This window comes from Pristis pectinata, chromosome 27, assembly GCF_009764475.1.
Source record: "Pristis pectinata isolate sPriPec2 chromosome 27, sPriPec2.1.pri, whole genome shotgun sequence".
NCBI classification, from domain to species: domain Eukaryota; kingdom Metazoa; phylum Chordata; class Chondrichthyes; order Rhinopristiformes; family Pristidae; genus Pristis; species Pristis pectinata.
Genome location: NC_067431.1, coordinates 17,417,873 through 17,436,661, shown reverse-complemented (window position 1 = coordinate 17,436,661; position 18,789 = coordinate 17,417,873). Strand labels below are relative to the sequence as shown.

Genomic DNA, 18,789 nt, shown 5'->3' with positions numbered 1-18,789 from the left:
CACAACAAAACTCAGTGATACACCATCATGGTCGAGGAACCTACGCTTCTCACCATCTCTGCCATATGTTGGCCATTTGGGTGCTGAGCTGGAGAGAAATGATGGAAGCAACTGATCCCCAGTTTGGGGCACAGTTGGGTTGTCAGATTATTTTACCCTGCAGGTCCAGTGCCTGTAAGGACATTTTGTGCTTTGCACCAAAGGTTTATCAGGATTTCAGTGCCCATATTCTGCTAAAATCAGGATTCTCCTGGGCTGAGTGCTGATTTCCTTTTATCAGCTAATGGAGCTGTTAAACTTGAATCACAAAATTCCCTGGGCAGCACATTAAAAAGAATTAGCAAACAAAGTATCTGACAGGCACTCCCCTCTCTTTGCCTACACTCCCAGGCAAATATTAAAGAATCCAAAAGTGTTTTTGTTTAATCTGAAAACCGTTGAATCTTGCAGCGCTTGAAGGGACTTGAGTTCAGGGACACTTTTAACTTTGTGTAAGCTCTCCTGTTTTCTCTGCCTCATCTCAGTTTATAATTTGGATTCTATAGAGCAGCAGAGAGCAACAAGGAGAGTTTATTGATTCTGCCTGCAGCTGCTAACTTCCTTTTGGTGACAATTATATTTTTAAGTTTCCCCAGGGGCCCTCGGGGATCACTCAAGTCAAATATGATTGGCTGTCTCATAGCGCATTTTCTGAGTTAATTCAATTCTAACAACCCCCATAAACTTACAACGTGTTTGGAAATTCCAAGTGACTGGGACTGTTAGTTTGAGCCTGGATCTCCTTAACCCCACAGCACTGGTTCACGATCCGGAGAATGGTATAATAAAACTCCTGTGGAAAGCTGTGTAGAGCTAATTGAGGGTTAATTGAATTGCCTCATTCCCAAGATAATAGTTATTTTTATTTTGCCCTATCAAGAATACATCAAGTTGTAATTGAAAAGTGATTAACAATTTCTGTCTTGCCAGTTCAGTTTTCCCAGCTTTTTATTGCTGTAAATCCTTGGTGATTCCAGTCCATGGTGACCCACTGCTTCAGTCAGCATTCCTCATTTGTAACCACCCTTTTCCACATCTCGTCCAAGTTTTCCAGGTTGAATAATTCTTACAGTCTGACCGTGTGCTGCCTTGATCGCATCGTCATTTTCAGGTTTTGAAGATTGTGTCGGTATTCTGTGCTTTTAGTCTTGCTTGATTTGCTGTTTCGAACATAAACATCAGATTCTGGGATATGTGAATGATCAACACCTATGTTCCAGCCAGCAACTCGCTAGTATTAGAAAAATAAAGAATGTCATAATACCAGGAGATTCCCAAGCACTTCACAGCCAGTAAAATATATTTTTAGTGTTGCTACTGTCGTAATGTAGAAGAATTGAATTATACCCACTCAGAAAAGTGACAAGTTAATCAATGTTGCTACTATCTTTGGTTGCCTTTAATTATTGGGTGCTGTGCCTGTGATGACAAGATGGGAGACCCCAAAACTGGCAATGCTCGATGCACTGGTTATCACTCATGGACTGAAAGCACGTCCTGCTTCTGCTGTTGACAGACTTGATCCAGTTGTTACAGCATTTCATTACACAACGATTTATAAAAGAAATATGAGAAAATGCTGCAAGTACTCAGCAGGTCAGGCAGCATCAGTGGAGAGGGAAACAGAGTTAATGTTTCAGATCATTGATCTTTCATCAGAGCTAGTTAAAGGTTGAAATCAAGCCAGATTAAAGTTGTAGTGGAAGGAGCGGGAGGCTGGTGGAGAGAACAAAAGGAAGGTCTGCAATAAGGTGGAACCAAGACAGACTGAGTGACACACTGGTGGTGGTGCCAGCTGAAAGAGAGTGCTAAGTGCTGGTGAATAATGGTGACCCACTGTTGTCGGGAGTGTCAGACTGTGTCGGGAGGAGGTGCAGATAGAAGAAGATGAATGAAATCCGAAATGAGAACATAAAACAGACCAACCCATCACATCTGCTCGACCATTCAACGTGACGGCTGACATTTTACTGTGGCACCATTTTTCTGTACTAAGCCCATATCCCCACATCCTCGATTCCAGTTATACCCAAAAATATCTCAAGCTATGAATATTGAGAGAGAGAGAAAAGAAAACTGAATGCTGGAAATGAGAGATGGAAGACTAGAATGGCTGATTCCCCAAAGCAGTTCATTGTTGTGTCCTGAAGGCTATAATCTGCCAAGTTGGGAGGGGAGGTCTTGGGCTTCATTGAAAGCCAGAGGAGTTGGAGTGGGAAGGAAGTCACTGGTTTACCTGGAAGGAGTGTTTTGGTCCCTGGATGTCAGGAAGCGAGGAGGTAAAAAGGCACGTGTTGAGAAGATGTCATATAAAGGGAAAATGTATTTGATGGAGAGGGAAGAGTGGATCAGGGTTCACAGTGGGATTGGTCGCTTTGGAATGCTGAAAGTGGGGGGGGGGGATGAGGAAAGTGTGTCAAGTGGTGGCATTTTGTCAGAGGTGTCGGAAATTGCAGAGAATAGTGGATGGAAGGCAAGGACAAGGGAAAATCCTATCCGTGTCCTGTGTGGGAGGAGAGAGGCTGGAAAGGAAACAATGGTTGAAGAGAATGGAATTGTGAGGGGGACATCTTCTGACCAAGTGCAGCAGGGATGGAGAAGCTGTGAAAATGGAATGTAAACTGAAAGAGGAAGCAGGGCTCAAGAAGTGTAGTCAAGCTTGCAAAGTGAATCCGTTGACTTGTGGCAAAAACTGGTTGTTCACCTGTCCCTGAGACGGAGAAAGGGAATGGTGGACCAGGTGAAAATGAGTAGTTTTATTAATTACCTTTTTAGTTTTACTGGGTTCCAGAGGGAGGAGCGTTGGCTGCTGTTGGAGAACAACTATTTTAATTCATCATCTTATAAAAGGGAATTTCTCGGTTGTAGCAGCTGGAGCTCCACATTCCTGCCTCAGCCCGGGGTACTTTCCACTGGGAGAGACCATAGGAATGTGCTTTTTTTTAAACAATGTGCTTTTAATATTTACAATTAAATTTGTAATATTTTTAAAAGGGGCAGGTTGTGAAATGATGGGGATAGTGGATGCAAGATGTTTAAAGACTGTCTGATCATTTATTTCACTGCTGTTTGTCAGACATTGCAGAGCATAAATTCGTTGTCTTATGCCTTGGATTGTAAGAATAACTATACGACATTAAGTATTTCATTGGGTGTAAAGTACTTTAGGGTTTCCTGATGTTCTAAAAGTTGCTGAAGAAGTGGAGGCCACCCTGTTCTTCCTCACTTCAGTTTCAGTCTGAATCCATCTTGCTAGCCTGCCTTTCTAAATATGTGCACGTCCCTGTCCATGGACTGGCCTCTGAGAATCTGTTCTATGTTTATGTTCCTCCTTGTGATACACGTACAGGTCCTCCCCTGGTTACAGCAAGGTTCTGTTCCTGTGAACTGTTCATAACCCGGACAGGTCGCAAGTCGGAAATGTGGCCGCAAACGGCAGAAGAGATGCCTGTAGCCCCGCAGCAGCTGATAAATCCATCCCACCAGTCTCTCAACGACTCATACATAAGTTGGGTGTTTGTAAACTCGGGAGGACCTGTATCTGCTCTGCCCATTGGTCTACATCAATGTTTATGCTAGTCCTGAACCTCTGCTCAGCTCTCTTCATTATGATCACCATCTATCAATGTTGACTGTTTCGTTCTCCCTCAAGCGCTTAACTGGTTTTTAAATGACCATCCTTCTCGTTTTGATTATTCAACATACCTCATCACTTCTTGCTGAATTTCCCATTGGATTTATTTCACGTTTTATATTGATGGCTCCTTGTCCTAATCCCGCTGTACAAAAATGGAACTATCAAATCTGAGTCTGTGCTATCAAACTGATTTAATAATAACGACCCTAAAAGGCCAACTCTCAGCCTTCTCATTTCTAAGAGAAAATAATCTATCTGATGTGCACTTCTTCAACTCAGCTTTGAGATTTCTTTCGTAAGATCCCTTCATTTGTCCCAGTACCTCACCAAAACGCAGCTTTTGTCCTGGTGCAAGGAGGGTGCAATGCATGAGGGGATAATGTTGACTGACTGAATTTGTGGAGTTGGGGTGGGGCTCCTGACCAGCACTTGCTTGTGTGTGCCTGCACAAATGACGGTGCCCGCTGCTGACATCTGAAGGGTAACACACTCGGTGTGCTGGGTGGGAACCTGTGTGATGTGCTTTATGAGCTGAACGGGGCCGTTCTGGAATCACAATCTGTCTACTGAGGTTTCCATTGAGTCAATCTGGAGCTCTTTGATCCTGAAGCATTTGGATGCATCTTGCCAGTATTTGTGTGCAGGCATGCAGGAGCACACTCTCTCCATTCCAACCCGCCCCATAAAGGCTGTACTCCACACTTCACAGCCTCTCCATTGTTCACCACACATTCTGTCAAACACGGTCTTTTATATCCAGGTTTTGTACTTCCTCCATTTCTCTCATGCACCTTCAAAGGCATCGTTTCTCCCAAGGGGATATTTCCACAAATACCGTCCTCTCTCTGGGCTATAGGCACACAGGCTCAGACTTGCAATGAGCTACAGTTCCACACGCTGACCCCCACAGTTCCACAGGCTCAAGCTCCCACTGGGCTACTGTTCCCCAAGGTCTGGCTCTAGAAGGTGGAGGGGAGACATCTAGATAACTCTGTTTGAGAGAGAAGGGATTTTTGTAAGTGCAACCAAGTTTCCCATTCAGGGTGTAATAACCCGGCTACTGTTCCACAGTCTCCCTGCTCCCACTGGCATGGCCTCCTGCTCCCACTGGGCTACCGTTCCACAGTCTCAGCTGGTCCACTGTTGCTCAGGGTCGGGCTCCCCAGCAGGCCATTGTTCCACAGGCACAGGCTTTCATCAGCGTGCATCGGTTTTGGACATTGTTTCCATGCTCCTACCCTTTTCCTTATGGTGGAAGTACAGATTTTACATCTGGCTGATCTTCATCGTTAAGCCCATCATCCTTAACCCAGGTTGCTACCAATTCCAGAGCTGCTCCTAAAGCAAATAGGCATGGTAGTGTAGTGGTTAGCATATCGCTATTACAGCGCCAGCGATCGGGTTCAATTCTGGCCACTGTCTGTAAGGAGTTTGTACATTCTCCCTGTGTCTGCATGGGTTTCCTCCGGGTGCTCCGGTTTCCTCCCACATTCCAAAGACGTACAGGTTAGGAAGTTGTGGGCATGCTATGTTGGCGCCAGAAGCGTGGTGACACTTGCGGGCTGCCCCCAGAACACTCTACGCAAAGGTGCGTTTCACTGTGTGTTTCGAAAGAAATCTTATCTTAAATTTGTAAATCCCAAAAGCTCATCTGTTAATGACAGGTCAATGATTATCTGCTGTAGACTGTGTCTCTGCGAGGGTTAGTCACACAAAATCAGGATCAAAATATCACTCCTAGTTCCTATGTTTCATTTGCATTTTTAACAGAAACTATTAGACTCAGCAGGTCAGGCAGCATCTGTGAAAAAGAAACAATTAACCATTCAGATCAAACCCTTCATCAAGGATCTTCAGTTTGAAACATTAAGCCTGTTTCTCTTTCCACCAAGCCTCCCGACCTGCTCAGCATTTCGCTTCTGTTTTGCCTACCCTCTGCCCCATTTCACTTTATAGCAACCCTCTTCGAGGCTCCACCTGTACATACACGCTTTCTGTTTTTATTTCTAATTTCCAGTATCTGCAATTTTTTGAATTTCAATTACATGTTTTAAAAGGTCACATTTGTTTGTGCATCTTCTCCTACGATCCATTTCACCACATGCCTCAATCTCTACCATCCACATACACGTCATATTTGTCAGTCCCTTCACACTGTAACTCTCAGCCTCCTTTACAGTTCACTTGCACTTTTGATGGACAACCTACCCCTTAACCGCTTGCATTTATCTCCATCCAATCAAGGCCTGTGTACAGCTGAACATGAACTCGCTGCATTGAGAGGCTTGAAGAGGGTTACTGGAAAGTGGAGCGTGGGAGAGTAGTAGAGAAATGAAAGGGGCATTTCCCCTCTGTAATTCACTGACCCTGTCTTGCACCTCCCTGTGAGCAAGCAAGCAAAGTGGGGACTTTTCTTGTCCCTTGGCATTCTCTAATGTCACTCACCACCAATGCATACTGTAGGATTCCTAGGTATGGTGGGAGGGCTAACATACTTGAGATTAGTGAATCATTCTGTGCCCAGTAGAAGCTTTATACTGTGGACAGCCAGACGGTAGTGGTTCAGCTTTTGTATGGTAGTGATGCACTATCTGTGGATTGACCAACCCATTCCCATCAATCTCTTTTCTACCTCTATTACCCACCTGTTCCAACTTTATTCCTCACTTGCCCCGTCTTCTCTCATGCCCAACTTTGCTCCCATGCCTCTAAATTTGATCATCTCCCCGTATTCCACAATTCCATCCTATTGTCTGCAGTGGCCCCACAGCATCCCCTCCAACCCTTCAATCATCCACGGTTGTCAGTACCCCTCGATTTACTCACTTTTCTGCTGCCCCTTCCACCTTCTTCCAAGACTTCTCAGCTACCCCCTTCTCCCCCACTTGTCAGCCCCATCCCACCTCTCCCCGTCATCGTGTCGTGCCATCTTCAGAAACATTTGATGCTTTTTCTAACATCATTTTCACTTTTAATATCTAGCAACTAATTCCAAATCCTTTTAAATGGAGGAAATCTCAATTTACACCCTTATTCAGAAATTCTTCGCGGATATCTTGTTCTCTGGGATTGGTCCCTGGGAAAACATTATCCCAAATTGATTCTCCTCTGAATCCTGAAAACTTGGAGTTCTGTCATCTCACAATTGCCAAGTAAGAACCTTATCTCAATTCTGCAATTCACCCCAGTACTTAAAATAATTTCATCTAGCACCGTCTCAAGCTTTGTGTCCCTGACATACTGAATTATTTCTTTATTTGTCTGTGATTCATTATTTTTGCGTTGGTTGGTTGCATTCCGAACAAAGTACCTCACTTGTATGCACCTCACTGATCTAAGGTGAGCCCCTCACCAACAGTGATCTGTCTCTCTTAACTATGTGAATCTGGCCCTGTTGGTTGTGTTTAAAGGAGCAGTGATGTGCTGGTAACCACTTGATGGTTCCCAATGTCACTGGCCTGTGGGAGGTTCCTTTTACACCTAACCTGTACAGTCCCACTTTTGTTCCCTTCTGTGAGATGGCACGATGTTTATGAGTAGCAATTTCTAAATCATTCATTGAATTAGAACAGTTTCAAACTGAATATTTGTCTTTTTTATTTATAAGTTTGGTAGAGTCTATGCAGGTGGAGGCTTGAAGAGGGTTGCTGTAAAGTGAATTGCGTGAGAGTGAAGGAAAAACAGAAGGGAAAGACTGAGCAGGTCAGGCAGCTTTGTGGAAAGAGAAACAAGTTATGCCAAGTTCAGGCTGCATGCAAAGGACAGATTCTGTTGGGTCACAGCAAAGTAGATGAGAAGACAACGAGTTCGAACATTGGAGTGTTTTGAGAGAAAAAACGAACGAGGTCCTTTGTTTATGCCTGAGATTAAGAGCAAGGGTCTGAGAGCTGAATTCCACACATATAAATCGTGTAGCGACAGGCTGTGGTTTCAGGCATGAGTCATGCTTTCGTTTGAAGTGAGCTAAGTTGAGGGGAGGAAGCAATGTAGGTGCGAGGATTGAAGCCCTGTTCTGTAAATGTAGAGGGGAAGGAGCAGGCGGTCACAAGTGTGAGCGATTGGAGTCACATCGCCCACCTATTGTGTGATGGCAAGCTTATGCTGGAGGAATTAGCGACATTTAGAGCTGTGTGTTGGTGTAGTGTACGTTGTAGGGCTGCGAGGCAAACCTTTCTTCTGGGTGAGTAGAGAAATGTCTTGAGCTTTGTATAACAAAAGGGTCGAAGCTGGAGGAGTGATCTCTGTTTATAGTATTAAAAAGATAGAGAGAGTTCTTGTTTGAAGTTAGTCACTTCTCTCAGCTTGCCATATTCAGGCCACCAATATTTATTGAATAAATTTAGTTTGGCATGATTTGGAAATGAAAGAGTTCTGCTTTAATTTGTCCTGTGAACTTTTGACTGTCCCGGTCACCAAGCATGCCAGCAATTGGATAGATGTGTAAATGAAGTGCTTCTGGAGAGAAGAGTTGTCTGTACAGAAGCTTGTGTGAGGACAGGCAGTAGCTGTGCACTGGCCAGGTGCAAACTCTGTGTGCAGATTGACTGTCTATAACTGCAGTCGCCAGGTGTGCACTGCCTGTTTATTGGGTGCAAGTGAGAATTGGTCAGGTGTCCTCAGGCCAGATGTTAGTTGTGTATTCTGGTTGACAGTGTATGATTGCAACCACCAGGTGTTCACTATTGGGTGCAAGTGAGAATTGATCAGGTGTGGTCTAGCCAGATGTGAGGTCTGTGTGCTGGTTGGAAAACTGACTGCTGTGACCAGGTGTACATTGTCTACTTATGAGCTGCAAGTGAAAATGGACCAGTTGTGCATTGTCCACATGTGACATCTGCACACGGGCCCATTCGCATACCAGACCAGATGTCCACTGATCAGCTGCGCGCTGTCGGTGGTGACTGACCAGGGGTACTCTGCCAACTCTGAACCTCACTCTCTATCCCTGGATGCCTTCCCTGATAGACTATTGTGACCACTCAGTGCTGAATTGGTTGGTTGGGTTGATGGTCTACTTGTAGTCATCAGTTCTCTCATGTTCATCTTCTGAAAGCTGTACTTGCCACAATCCAAGAAAGATTCTATTTCTGTGTCTTCAGTGGACAGTTCCTACCTGTTCCTTCCTGTTTGTGGGAACCGTCTCTCCACAAATTAGCTGATACATTTCCCTGTTAAAAGCGATGGCCTCACTTTAAACGGATTTCATCTGTAAAATGATTTGAGACAGCTTAAGGTTGTGAAAGACACTAGAGAAATATAAATCTTTCTTCCCTTCTTAATAAGACTCCCAAGTTATTTTCTTTCCATGATTTATTTTCCCAGTAGCTGCTATTAGTTTTCCTCACTGTTCCAAATTTATTCCAAAGATAAAGGGTGCGATTAAGACAAAGTGCTGTAAATGTTCAGTAGATTGTCAGCAACTGATGGAGAGGGACACAGTTAGCATTTCAGGGTGATGACCTTTCACCAGGTTCTGATGGATGCCAGTTGACTTGAAACGTTCCCTCTTACTTCTCTCACCACAGATCCTGAATGACCTGCTGATCATTTCTAGCATTTTCTGCTTTCAATTTAGTTTTCCACCATCTGCAGTTTTTTGCTTTCCAATAAGTGACTTGTGCCTTTGTTCAGTTTAGAATCAGTGACCTCAGGAGATAGAGACAACTCAGCTCTCGATTTCTCCCCATTCTTGCCCCGTGGTCAAGTAACCATGAGAGGTCAAGGAGAAATCCTTCTGTAAATTTATGGTATCCTCTGCTCTGTGTTTAGTGCCCCCTCCCCACCTGAAGACCCTTTGTTTGTGCTGGAGCACTATGTAAAGTTCAGATCGTCAACTATTGGAAGAGATGTAGTTGCACTGGAGAGGGTGCAGAGGAGATTCACCAGGATATTCGAGGGAAGGAGCATTTTAGTCACAAGGAGAGACTGCATAGGCTGGGTTTGTTTTCCCTGGAGCGAAGGAGGCTGAGGGATGACCTGATTGAGATGTACAAAATTATGAGGGGAATTGTTGGTAAGAAATTTTTTCCCTCCCAGCAAAGGTATTTAAAACCAGAGGGCATAGGTTTAAAGTACGGGGTGAGAGGTTTAAAGGGGTCTGAGGAAGAATGTTTCCATCCAGTGGATGGTTAAAATCTAAAACAAACTGCCTGAGAAAGTAGTGGAGGCATAGAGTTAATATTTGAGAAGTATCTAGAGGAGCACTTGAATTTCCAAGGCATAGAAGCTACAAGCCAACTGCAGGAAAATGGGATTAGTACAGGTGGGACCTTGATGGTCAGGATGGACATGTTGAGCCAAATGGTTCCTGTGCTGTATGGACTCTGTTACGTAAACTACTCTTATGGAATACAGATGACTGAAGAGTAACTTATTTAACAGCTTCAGGATTTTGAAAGGAACTGATTGAGTAGGTGGTGAGAAACTCCTTCCAGTGGTGCAAGAGTTTATGACAATAAGACAGAATTTTAAAATTAGAGCCGGGCATTCCAGAAGAAAACATCTCTTCGTATTGTGAAAAACTTGCCAGAAAGAGCAACAGAGCTAAAAATTTAATATCTACGATTGACATACTTTTGTTATACACAGTCTCGAAGGATATTGGAGAAACAAAGGACTGCAGATGCTGGAATGATCACAGAGGTGGAGCAGTGAGAAAGGGACTAGCAAAGCTCCTGTCGAAGAGAGGAAGAAAACTTCTTCAAAGTGGGCACCCTTGAAAAGATTTCGCAGTGGAGCAGTAATACTAGAGAAGCAAAGTCTCTTCAAGGGGTCCCACTTTGAAGAAGTTTTCTTCGTCTCTTTGACAGGAGCTTCGTGAGTCCCTCTCTCAGTGCTCCCCCTCTGTGATCTCCTCTGCTCTCCAGTTCCTCGACATTTTTCGTCTAGAAGGATATTGCGTTGCACAACCTGAAAGAAGTTATTGTCTGTGATAATCGTTTGAAGCGTGATAACTATTGTAGGGAGTCGTAGACTTGTACAGCATAGAAGCAGACCCTTCATCTACACTAATCCCATTTGCCCACATTAAATTAATAAATTGGTTTATTATTGTCACATGTACCAAATTACATTGCAAATCTTGTCTTGCATAAAGTTCATACAGATCAATTCATTACATCAGTGCATTGAGGTAGTACAAGGTAAAACAATCACAGAGTGCAGAGTAAAGTGTCACAGCTACAGACAAAGTGCAGTGCAGGTAGACAGTAAGGTGCAAGGTCATAACGAGGTAGGTTGTGAGGTCAAGAGTCCATCTTATCGTATTAGGGGACCATTCAATAGTCTTATAACAGCGGGATAGAAGCTGTCCTTGAGCCTGGTGGTACATGCTTTCAGGCTTTCATATCTTCTGCCCGATGGGAGGGGGGAGAAGAGAGAGTGTCCAGGGTGGTTGGGATCTTTGATTATGCTGGCTGCTTTACTGAGGCAGCGGGAGGTGTAGACATTAGGATTGTATCCTTCTATACCTTGCCTAAATTTGCACTTTGTACACAGGAAGCTCCCACAAGCTGCACTCTGATAATCTGTTTAAGTGGCAACTGAAGGATAAATATTGGCTTAATCCTTTAACTGTAAGATGCACTTCCAGCAAGCCCTCCTGGTATTTACAGGATTCCCAGCCATACCTGAGATGGGGCTTGAACCCAGAACCATCTAATGAGGAGAAGCCAGCTGAGCCACAGCCAATGTGTATAAATGCACGCAGAACTACATCAGGCGTAATCCCATTCTAAACGGTAGAATAACCTCAAGAAGCTAAATGGCAACCTTTCCCTCTGCAACCAGCCAGCCTCAGTCTGTAAACTCATTTGTAGTCTTCTGACCACTTGTAAATTGTGGCTTTGCAAGCTGTCTGCCATCATGCATCTACCAGAAATTTGCAATTGCATCTGATAGGAACAGGCGTGGTTGTGATTTGTGTGGGGTATTTGCAAAATTGCATTTTTATTTCTATTAATTTTGACTTTTTTTGAACTTCTGTCTTGGCAGGTTTTCTGAAAACAGTTTGAAAATAAAACACGAGACAGAAATCCGGATCCCACCGGTCCCATCGCCAAAAGCCGTGACCAATCAAATGCACCCGGACAGTAAACTGCCAAATCATGGCAAGCCAGTCAATAGCAATGCCCCACCCCCAAATGCAAGCCAGGGAACGCCCTGCGGCCTGGGGTCAAAGGCCACAGGAGCAAGTAGTCATGGTGGAAAATCAAGTCAGATCTCTCCCGGAAACTCTGGACTAAAAGGCTCCCAGAACTCCGTGACGAACCTGGGAGCTTTGAAGGGGAAGGTAAAACGGGAAAGGAGCATCTCGGTGGACTCAGGAGACCAGCGGGAGGCCAGCACACCAGTCATAGACACAGAATCTAAAGGTGGGTTTGTGTGGTTACTGGAGGCGGTACAACAGAGACAATTAGTGTTGGAATATAGGATGTCGTCCTCCTTTCAATAAGGTCATGATCATCTCTCTCTTCACACCATTTGCTTGGTTCCATGTCCTTGTTCATTTCTCATTCTTGGGTTGAACAATTGCCTTAGGAGCAACTACATTTCAGGAAGAGAGCTCAAAAGTTGCAACAGCCTTTTCACATGGCAATGTTTAGTAACTTCATCCTGAATGGTCAGGCTCAAACACCTTGCCTTGTGCCCCTAAACTCTAGAGCCCCCAAGCCTCTGCTATAGTTTTTTTTGCCATCTGTACAAATGAAGGTGGTTTGGTGATGAGGAAGGTGGAGGGGATACAGAAGCTTTCTTCTGTGTCCCTCAGTATGGTTAATCTACAAGGCAGGAGAAGTTTGTCTGGGACAAGGGAATTCCATGGAGGGGTTTGAAAATTCTGCGGCCTACTTACTAAAGTGCAACAAATTAGTATCATGTGGCGCAATGGATATGTGGATAAGAACATGGACTGCAGTATTTTGAATATTAAACAATGCACAATGTAGTATGTTGGGGAGGTTCACAGCCTTCATGTGTCTGGAACTGGTGTTTCTTTTCAAAGGTTTTTTCCCCACATATTTCTCCATTTGTATTTGAAAAAATACTACAAGGGGCAATAATTGTGATCATCTTCAAGAAAGGAGACAAGTCTCATTGTGGTAACTAAAGTAGTTTGCCAGGGGAATGTCGTGACCAAGGTTCTTTACAACTGCCACTTCTCAGTAGCCAAAGAGCTGCTCCCCATATTGCAGTGTGGATTCTGTCCATCTACAGATACGATGGACATGATCTTCACAGCACTTCACAAGGGAACAGCATTAGACACTATACGTGGTCTTTTTAAACCTCAATAAAGCCTTTGATTCCATCAGTTGAGAGAGACTGTGGAACATCCTTCCCAAATTTGGCTGCCTGTGGAAACATGTATCCATTTTTATTTCTGCTTCATGAAGCAAAGCAAGTCATAATTTTAATCAGTAGGTTCACAACAGACCCAATTACACTGCAGACTGGTGTCAAGCAAGGTTGCATCACTGCCATAACACTTACCTCAATTTTTCTCCTCATAATGCTGAACGTCACCACCAGCAAGCTTCCCACTGAAGTGGAGCTAAGCTGCAGACAGATGAAAAACTATTCAACTTGCATTACTTCCACTTGAGAACAAGGTCACCCCAACTTCAGTTAACTAGCTGTGGTATGCAGAAGCTGTTTGTGTACACACGTATTTGGAGGCCACTTTGTCCTGAATATTGTTGAGTTCCTTGAGTTTTGTTTAAGTACTTATCCTTGCAAATAGAGAGTATCCCATAACATTCCTGACCTTTGCCCTGTATCTGGTGGAAAAGCACTGGGAAGTTGGGAGGTGAAACGCATGCTGCAGAATATCCTACCCGATGTCATCATCAAACATAACCACCATTTTCCAGTTAGTTTAACTTTTTGGTCCATTCCTTGTCCAAACAATGGTGATGCATGTAAAGTCCAATTATTTAAATCATTTCACTCTACTGAAGTGATACTACATCCAAATTCAAATCAGATTTTTTAAATATATATGAAGCCCAGACTAAACATTAATGGAGAGGAGACATGAAATAAAAGTAAATTGAACTAATTGACACTCATGCAATATGACCTGTGAATTTACAGTGGTGTAATGATTATGTTACTGTACTAATAATCCAAAGGTTTGAACTAATAATCCAGCGACATGGGTTCAAATCCCAATCTGGCAGCTGGGGTATTCAAATTTGATGAAGTAAATCTGGGGAAACACTTTGGAGTCGGTAAGGATTCACCTAATGTCTTTTGAGGACTGAATTCCATCATCCTGAGCCGGTCTCCAGACCTGCAGAAATATGGACCACTTTTAAAATTTCTCTAATCTGATTGAAGAAGCTGCAAAATAAAACCTGCTGTGTTTTGCAGACGTGGACTGCAGCATTGCAAGAAAACAGTTCACCCCCAACTTCTTGAGGGAAATGAAGGTGGCACAATAGATGCTGCTGGAGCCTGTTGGCTTTGCCAATGACTCCTGCAACAAGAACATTGTGACACCAGTGCATGTGTTGTTGTACTGTCCCCAGTCCGACATGGTGGAGCACCCAAGGTTTTGGGCATCAGTGAGGTTGACAATGAAGAAGGTGAAGGTGAAGTTCATTGAAAAGTTTTGAACTTGGGTTATTGTACAGGAAAGAAAGGGATGACAGACGGAGGTCTGAAGTCCCACTGGTTTGTTGCCTTCAGTGAATTTGCTGGAGGATGTAACAATATGGTGAGTCGATTTCAGGGAGGATAGTGAAGAGGAGGGGGAGTGTATCGATGCTTAGTTTAAAGTAAAAGGTGTCTTAAAATGTAAGTGTTTGGTTTTGTCTCTTGTTCCACCAGCCCTTATAGCCACCATATATTCTCTTCAGCCCTGAGCCTGGGACTGTGAAACAACTCATTCCTTGACTGTGAAACACTCATTATATGGCCCAGCTATATTTTGCTCTCTTGAAGTGTGTGAGGATGTTTATCTATGTCAAGGGTTTATATAGAATTGCATTGTTGTTGATAGTGGACCAACAATGTCAGATCATACTGTATACCAATCCCAAATTCTACTAGCCTTTAACCAGGGATCCAATGATTGAACTAGTTAGGACTCATTTCTCTTGAACAGAATGGCTGAGATGTGAAAGACCCTCAAGATTCTGAAAGTGTTTGTTAGGGTAGACGTGGGGACAATCCAAACCCATATTGTTTGGGCAGGATGGCCTCTTTCAAGGGGACCAGGCAGCTGAAGACACAGCTGACATGTTGGGGAGAAGACAAGACAACTCAGAATAGAAATGTGGAAAATCGGAGCAGGAGTAGGATGTTTGGTCATTCAACCCTGCTCTGCCATTGAACATACTCATTGTCTATCTCAACACCATATTTCTGCCATCTCCCCATACCCCATGATGTATTTCATGTTAAGAAATCTACCTACCCCTTCCTTAAATTTATTCAGTGACTTGACCTCAAGTCTTCTATGAAGAAGAAATCCACAGGTTCACCAACCTCTGAATGAAAAAATTTCTCCTCATCTCAGTCCTAAATGTCTATGTCTTACCTTGTATCCTGAGACACGAGATCCCCCTCACCTCTCCCACCCCCCCCCACACACACACACACACTCACACCCTGCATCCAATCTGTTTAACCCTATCCAACCTATGTACATGTCAATGAGATCACTCTCATTCTTTTTATCCTTTCTTAAGTAAGGAAACCAAGCAGCACACACTACTCCAAATATAATCTCACAAAAGCCCCAGTATAATTGCAGTAAGACTTCTTTGCTTTTGTAGTCAAAACCTCTTGCAATAAACACCAACATACTATTTGCCACCTTAACTGCTTGTTGCATCTACATGTTTGATTTTAATGACTGGTGTAGAAGGTCACCCAGGTCCCTTCGTACACCAGCATTTCCCAATCTCTCTTCATTTAAATAATGTTCTACCTTTCTGTTTATCCTATCAAAGTGGATAACTTCCCATTTATCTGCACCTGTCTTTCAACCAATTTTCAATCTATCCAAGTACACTACCCTCAATCCCACATGTTTTAGCTTTGCACACTAACCCCTTATGTGGGACTTTATTAAAGGCCTTTTAAAAATCCAGATGCACCACATTCACTAGTTCTGTCTTATCTATTCTACCAGTTACATCCTCAAAAAAAAAACTCCAGTACGCTCGTCAAACATGATTTCTCTTTCATAAGTGCATGTTGACTTTATACTTCTATTGATATTTTCTAAGTGTCCTGCTATCATATCCCTCATTATATGCTCTGGAATTGCCTCACTACTGGTTAGGCTAATCAGTCTGCAGTTCCCTGCTTTTTCTCTCCCTCTTTTAAATAACAGACTTGCATTTGCCACCTTCTGCAGGAACATTTCTGTAATTTACAGGATTTTGGAAGATGACAACCAATGCATCCACTACTTCTCTGCCTGCTACTTTTAGTACTCGGGAATGCAGGTTATCATGGCCCTGGGGATTTACCGGCTTTCAGTTGCATTGCTTATTCCAGCACACTTTTTTTTACTAGTACTAATTTCCTTTAATTCCACCTTTTTATTGGACGCTTTGTTCCCTAGCATTTCTGGGAAGTTATTTGTGTCCTCCTCCATGAAGACACAACCAAAGCATTTCTTTAATTGCTCCACCATTTCTTTGTTCCCCATTATTCCTGACTGTAAGGGACCTATTTTTGTCTTCAGTAATCTTTTTTGCATATTTGTAGATGCTTTTGCTGTCCACTTCTACATTCCTTGTACCTTTAGTCTTATTCTCTACTTTTCATCTCTTAATCAGGCGCTTGGTTTTCTTTTGCTGAATGCATAGATCTTGAAGGTCAGTAAGGTTGGAGAAGATTGCAGACAATGGAGGAGCAAGAGTCCAGTTAACAGAGGAATGCAAATTTTGAAAATGGGGTAATCGTTGAACAGGGAGTCATTGCCACAGCCAACCCAGGAGTTGTGCAATGTTGGCTAGGGGATGACCTAATGTTTGTGGAGGGTAAACTCAGTAGGAGCTGATTCCAATGATATTTCTGGAGCTGCAGATTTTATGACTTACGAACGATTGCAAAGATGGTGATTACTTTTCTGCAATTCAGTAAATACTTGTTCTGTTCTTACCCATGTAAAAGGCACTGCTGATTTTAGGTAAGGTCAGATCTGTGGACATTTTCAATCAACAGTTTGTAGCAGGTTAACATGATGAGATTGTGGTGGTGACTGTGAACAAATCAGAAAGCCAGTTGATGAATAGAGAATTCTTTAAAAATTTAGTTTAATTCAATTCTCTTTAAAAGAAATTGTACTTTTGGTTTTGTACAATCTCTGCTTTAAAAGTGGGAACATTGCACCTACACAAACTTACTAAATGTCCTGAGAACTGCATTTAACACTCCCACTGCCACGCACCCCCAGTGAGCACAATGTGCAGTAATTCACCAGTTGCTCCAATCTGAATCTGGACTGTAACCAGGAAGATTTAAGGAGAGAGGTTGCAAATGCTGCCACCCTGGGCACTGTGGCCAAATTTATCCCTCAAACAAATTGTCTGGTGATCCTTTTATATTTTTGTTGTTTTTAGGATCTTGCGGAGTACAGGTTTACTCTGCCACCGCGACTACATTCCTTCATTGGATGCAGGCATTTTGGGATGTCCTGAAGTCATGAAAGACATTACATTCAGTCAAATTTAAATGCGGATTCATTCCGCAGCCCTGCTTTTCCTCTGTGTGAATATTATTTGAAGCATCTGTTCTTGCACCAAAGACCTATTGGGATAAAAACAGAGGCACTGATATGAAATCAAATGGTAACAGAGCATTAACTCAGATTCACACCCTCGAGGGCGATCGATAACCCTCTGCTTCATCAGTTGTGAACGGTTTCTAGGGATTATTTTGGGTTGAGGCCAGCTGAAACTTTGGGCACTCATTATTACAAAGGGGCCGGTGAGTCACTGACTGGAGGAAGAGCTTCAGAGTTTCATTCCTGCTCGTGCAGCTGTGAGGTTCCCCTGTATTTGAATATCCTTCACTGTCTGGGCTTGTGTGCAAAAAGTAATTAACAAAACACTTGCATTTCAATAGCATTTTTCACAACCTCAGGCTGGCCTAAAGTTCTTTGTTGTCAATTTGTAGTCTTTGCTTTAATATATGAAAACCAGTAGCTAATTTGACCAGTTCCCTAAAGAGCAATATGATAATGTGCCAGAGTTTAGTGATGCTGATTAAGAACTAAGTGTTAGCCAGGATACTGGAGGTTACTCTCGTGCCTTTTTTTTGGTGATGATCCTAAGGAATTTTTTTACATCCTCGTGGGAAAGACAGTGCAGCACTCCTTAATGTTACACTGGATTCTCAGCATCGTACTCCAATTCCTTGAACCCTATTTGATAGTAATTGACTCGTTAAAAAGCTGCAGATGTTGTAAATCTGAAATAAAAACAGCAAATGTTGGAAATACTCAGCAGGCCAAGCAGCAGCTATGAAATGGATAAAGTTTCAGCACAATGATCTTTTATCAGAACTGTGCCACAGAATAAATGAAACAATTGTAAACTTGCAGAGGAAGGGAGTGGGAATGGAAAGAAATGTCAGTGATACGGTGGAGACCAAGAGAAAAAAGAAAATGGATTGAGGTTGATATCAGCTGAGAGAGCACAGCAAAGACTCTATTCTGTGTCTTCCAGACAGATTAGCTGCTAGGAAGCCTTCACTGCACTCTCTCAGCTGACACCAGTTTGTGTCATCCACTTTTTTTCTTGGTGTCCACTCCATCACTGAGATTCCCGTTGTTCTCTCTACCCTTATTTTGAGGCTGTAACCTCTGGTTCCAGACACCCCAGCCAAGAGGAGCATCCACTCTGCTTCTACAGTGTCAACCCCCACAGAATTTTGTACGTTTCAGTGAGATCACTTCTCACTCTTCTCAAGTCCATCGAGTATAGGCCCAGTCTGCATCCCAGCAATCAAGCTGGTAACAATAGCCAAGTACATTTAGATAGCCACATTAATATAACAGACTCCTCAACTGATTGAGTCTACACCAACCATCAAGCACCCATTTACACTAATCCCATTTTATTCTCCTGACATGCCCATCAGTTCTCACACCC

At 43.2% G+C, this 18,789-nt stretch overlaps 1 protein-coding gene across 1 annotated transcript in view; it reads left to right on the top strand.

Moving 5' to 3' along the window:
- bcl9l (bcl9 like) overlaps positions 1–18,789 on the top strand; it is a 111,982-nt gene that overhangs the window by 76,141 nt on the left and 17,052 nt on the right. The window contains 1 exon segment of the mRNA XM_052039709.1: positions 11,669–12,048. Within this exon segment, the coding sequence (XP_051895669.1) occupies positions 11,669–12,048 (380 nt within the window).